General features: G+C 40.2%; 1 protein-coding gene across 1 annotated transcript; it reads left to right on the top strand.

The window, feature by feature from the left end:
- The first annotated feature begins 1,356 nt into the window (after nucleotides 1-1,356).
- Nucleotides 1,357-3,057, top strand: si:dkey-30j10.5 (uncharacterized). The gene is made up of 2 exons (XM_026996856.3): nucleotides 1,357-1,505; nucleotides 1,863-3,057. Exon 2 carries the CDS (start codon nucleotides 1,892-1,894, stop codon nucleotides 2,771-2,773), a length of 882 nt encoding a protein of 293 aa, XP_026852657.2. The 5' UTR covers nucleotides 1,357-1,505; nucleotides 1,863-1,891; the 3' UTR covers nucleotides 2,774-3,057.
- Nucleotides 3,058-4,955: the final 1,898 nt, after the last annotated feature.

Below are 4,955 nucleotides of genomic sequence, written 5' to 3'. Positions count from 1 at the left end.
AACAGGTAGACGCCCTCTTGGCAAAGGTCTTAGAGGGCAAATAACTCTGAGCAAATAACCATATTAACTTGTAACAGAAAGAGTTTTCAGGAACGATATCTGTGAAAAAGACTTACAGGCTATAAGAACAAAGCTTTCCTTTGAAATTCCAAAGGTTTGGCTGTGACGTTATTACTTTTATTCCCACTGTTGTTCTAGTCACGTTTACTATGTCTTATAATATTATGAAATTTATATGCCCCCAAAAATTATAATTTGAAGACAGTTATGATTCACTCTGAAAAATATGAATTTTGTGATTTGGCTACTTTCTGAAATTATATTATTGTTTTCAATGACAAATGTGTGCATTGCCCTCTGACTCCTCCTGTTGCATTTTACAACACACTGTAAACAGCCATCAGAGAAATGTGATGGAGTTTATCACTGGAAATAAATCCCTAGATAGAAATATGATGGATATTCCCACTAACACAAATCCCAGAGAGAAATGTTATGTATTGTACCACTGAAAATAACCCCAAGAGAGATACATGATGGATATTACCACTGAAAATGATTTATATAATACCTAACATCTTCGAGGCTGGTAGTACACTTGGCTGAATCTCCATATGACTGTGCTGCACAGGCTTATGATACACTGATTCTGTGCTGCACAGGGTGGTACTGTCTATATGACACACTGAGTCTGTGCTGCACAGGGCTGTACTGTCTATATGACACACTGAGTCTGTGCTGCACAGGGTTGTACTGTCTATATGACACACTGATTCTGTGCTGCACAGGGTGGTACTGTCTATATGACACACTGAGTCTGTGCTGCACAGGGTTGTACTGTCTATATGACACACTGAGTCGGGCTGCACAGTTTGTACTGGTTAGTTCATGGCGAGGCAGAACCAGAGATTTTGCCTCTTACTTACAATTTATATGGAGTTAAACTTGTATTTGAACACCTAACAAAGTTAATATACCTTATTAAACAATGTTGGTATGGACAGTATTTTTCTCTAGAGTAAACACGGGTTATAACATAACAGCACACGCAAGAGGAAGACAGCTTCAAGTCCCAATACACAAACAAGTAGGAATAGTTGTTTATTTCATTTGTTTATCTCACTGTAGTATCTTAATATCAAGTGATGAGCAGTTGAGTGACAAATATATTACACTTGTGCTCAGTATCTGAAACTTTTAACATAAATAAAAGCTTTATCTTCTGATTGAAGAGTCAAAGTAATGCAGATAATGTTGATTTATTCACACCCCACCCCAGAATGCCATAAGCATCACTGATTGGATGAGAGTCTCTCACCTGATCCTTCCCCTTCTTTCTGTCCTGCATATAAGCAGTAAGAGGCCTCAGACCAGCACCTCAGTCTGCCACACCCGACGTCCACAGACCTCTGCAGCGCAGAAGAAGAGAACACAAGATCCACAAGATCACCACAGAGGAAGAATCCATCCTCCACCTTAGCAGAAGAACATCACCTAATTTGCTGGTAAGGGAGTGTTCACCTTTATTTATTTCCACCAGAAAAATGATTGGTAGCTTTGCTCTGGCATAAGTTTATCTTAAAGTTTATTTTTAATTAGCTAATAAGTGTAGGGTAAATTAATACACACTAAGTCAATAAGACTAGGATAAATAAATAAATTCTTTATTAAGGTAATAAGCTTGGGGTGAATCAATGTATAATTTAATAAGAATATGTTTACGGTAAATAAATAATTACTCCATTATGCTAATAAGCTCAGTGTAAACGAGTAGGTACTGTACGACCTTTATAAAGCATGTGGTAATGCAGCCTCCTGAACACTAGCTGAATAAATTCTGTTTCCTGTCCTTTCAACACCAGGTACTTCAATCAAACCATAAACACCCAAAATGGCAGCAGTCAGACAACGAATCACAGCAATTCAAATCTCTGTCAGTCCAGAGGAAGAAACCCAGCTCGAACAACAAGGTTGGATCAGAGTTCCTGGTGACCTCAACAGTGGTACGCGCGGGCCTCAAGTGGGCCTGTGGTACAGGACGGATGGTGACAAACGTGTTACCAGAATCCAGTTTTCATTCCTCCACCAGATCGCTAATAAGCTTCACGGTGCCGGCTTCACTAAAGTCGATAAGAACATAAATGAAAATACTGCAGGTGATGACATCTACCTGTGGTTTAAGTGTGAAAATTCTGGGAACCCCATCATAGACCTGAAGGTCACCACCAACTTGGAGGATGAGGTGAAGCAGTTCCAGTCCGGCTGGGAGTGTCTGAGCTGTGACCTGAACCTGAACAATGGTGGGAATCCACATGTTCGTATGTGGGTACGGAGAAATGAAGCCACCTACATGCAGAATGTGGATGCTTCAGTCAACTTCTCTCCTGTGCTGTTTGACAAGGGATACATCCATGTGGATGAAAACACCAATCGAGGAACCACACCTCCAGGTTCTGCAGTGTTTATCTGGTACAACTCATCAACTTCTTCAGGCAGTGGGGTCAGTCAGTTAGATGTTTCTCTCAATGAAAGTGATGAGGCCAGGCTAAGAAAGGAACAGTTCATAAAGGTCAATAAAAACCTGAATGATGGTACCATTGGGGCCCCTGTGTATCTGTGGTACAAGAAAGGTGAATCTAGAGTCATACAGTTCTTTGTGCTCCTGGTTGGAGATGAAGCTCTGAAGTATTATCAACAAAGTGGGTTCCATGTTGTGGCCAAAAACCTGAATAATGGCAATGATGGAACTCCTGTTTACATTGCATATAAGTAACACCCACATCTCTGTCTGCTTCACCCTGATTAATTGAGCAGAAATGCTTTACTTGACAGTCTCACACAATCATTAGTGAGATCTGCAAACCTGTTGATTTAAGGTGATGGGACATTTTAGTTGAGGAAACCTTGTGCTAAATGATGAGAAATACTACTCTTACATTTATGATGGTATAAACAATGCTTAGCAATTGCATGTACTTGTTTCAATGGAATTATAATCCAAAGATGTTATTCCCTCTTAATTTCCTTCTCTCCATGATTAAAGCATCACAAAAGACATCAGATGCCTTCTGAGTGTTGTGATCATATGAATATATGGTACAAGCTTCTAGATTACAACCGCTGGAATCAGAGTAAAGAGTGAAATCCTGTTACTGGTACAACATAAAAGGAGTCGCACGCCTTCTTAGTTTTTGTCTTTAAACATTAAAAAGCCCTTCACTAGGAAACAGTCAGTGCTAGAATAAAGTAGACTCAGCTCAGTTGTAATCTGGACTAAAAATGACACATACAGATTAACATTGCATTTCTGAATGCAGCCTCACTTTTCCCTCTCGGACACACACATGCATACACACACACACAAACCTTCATGGAATTTATACCGAAGGTAGGAAATTTATTTCAGTAAAATAAATAGTTTACCTGTGAAGTTTGGGTGTCTAAGATCCGTAGTTGAAGCTCTAGCTTGTACTCCTCAATTCAGCAGCTGCTTAACAACAGATTAAACAAGGTGCAGCTAAACCTGTCAATTCAGGAATATAACACTCAGCTTCATTAAGTTTCAAGTGATTATTTTGGACAAATCCATTAGGAGATAACAGACCCTTGTAGCTGACCAAGAGAGATAGGATTGGTCTGTATAATAACAACAAAACAACAACATGTCACGGACAGCTCCTCCCCCATAAGTCATGTGGTACGGTCCGCAGTGTGGGGGGGATCTGCATACGTACTGTTTATCTGTTTTGTAACCACGGCCCCCAGGATTGCACACACATGTCAACGTCTTATGTGAGTGCCTATTGCGTAGTGTGCGTCTTATGTTAATAAACGTCTCACGTGAACGAGGAAGTCTGTGCGTCCTGCGGCACTCGGGCCAGCAGCGTTACACTGTAAAATATTTATTACATAGTAGCACTTCAGGTTGAACTACTCTGAATGAACTACTTTGATCATGTAGCTACCGTTAGATTCTGTTTTCCCTCTACTATTCACATTCAGGCAGGATGCCGTCTCCATTCCACCATTTGTTAGGAAGAGACACTACCTTGTACTGATGAATCCACCTCAACTATCTAGACTGTCTGGGGGCCCATTTCTCATCTATCCATAACACCTACAGTTAAGACTGCATACAGAGTCAGTCTAATAGGTAAGATAAATGTAGAACACACAGACCAGGCGAAGCATCCAGATCTTCAGCGCTTGCATTCCTAAAAAGCTCTGGAACATTACAGCAGAGTTAAACAGTTGAACAGTAAAACCATCTTCCATCTACTGATGGATGAAAAGGTGCTCTACCTCCGCTGAGTGAAATGGGCAGGAAATGGGCAGGAAATGGGCAGGAAATGGACGTCAGCAAATTCAGATGAATTATGACATCATGCTTCTTTGTCTTGTTGCCTCAGCGCTGTAAGAAATGTGGACAGTGTAAGTCACTCACCTACGTTTGATTTGCTTCTTATCTATTCAGCACATATTCAGATATTGTTGCTTTTTACAAAGTACTGAGAATTTTCGTTGTGTGTTTGCTTACATATTTACTGTCATTTTTTTTTTACTGGGGTACAAGTACAGTTCTGTGTATTTGGTTTGAGGTAATATTATAAATAGAAAAATGTGGATGGTTTAACATAAACTGTGTTTATGTAGAAAGGGCCTCTGTAGGATTCAATGAGATCTCAGATGGCCTCTGTGTCAGGCCTCTGAACAAAGTGGTTATGAAAGAAACATGGTTGTGTAACTGTCCTTGAAGAAAGTGCATAAAGATCATACCCTCCTGGACTGTTAGACATATTCTGACTTGGGTTAGACTATGACTTTGGTCGTTACAGTACAGGTCTGTGTATTTGGTTAGTGTAGCTTTATGCAGTATTTACTGGGGTTACATGAACAGTGTTGTGTATTTGGTTAGTGTAGTGTTTATGCAGTATTCAGTGGGGTTACACGTGCAG

This window comes from Electrophorus electricus, chromosome 1, assembly GCF_041902795.1.
Source record: "Electrophorus electricus isolate QZ-2024a chromosome 1, ASM4190279v1, whole genome shotgun sequence".
Classification (NCBI taxonomy): Eukaryota; Metazoa; Chordata; class Actinopteri; order Gymnotiformes; family Gymnotidae; genus Electrophorus; species Electrophorus electricus.
The sequence above is the reverse complement of the archived record's forward strand: the minus strand, read 5'-3'. Positions and strand labels throughout refer to the sequence as shown.

What these genes read in the sequence shown, in the direction of transcription:
- si:dkey-30j10.5 (XM_026996856.3), top strand. Translation starts at nt 1,892, where the DNA reads ATGGCAGCAGTCAGACAACGAATCACAGCAATTCAAATCTCTGTCAGT.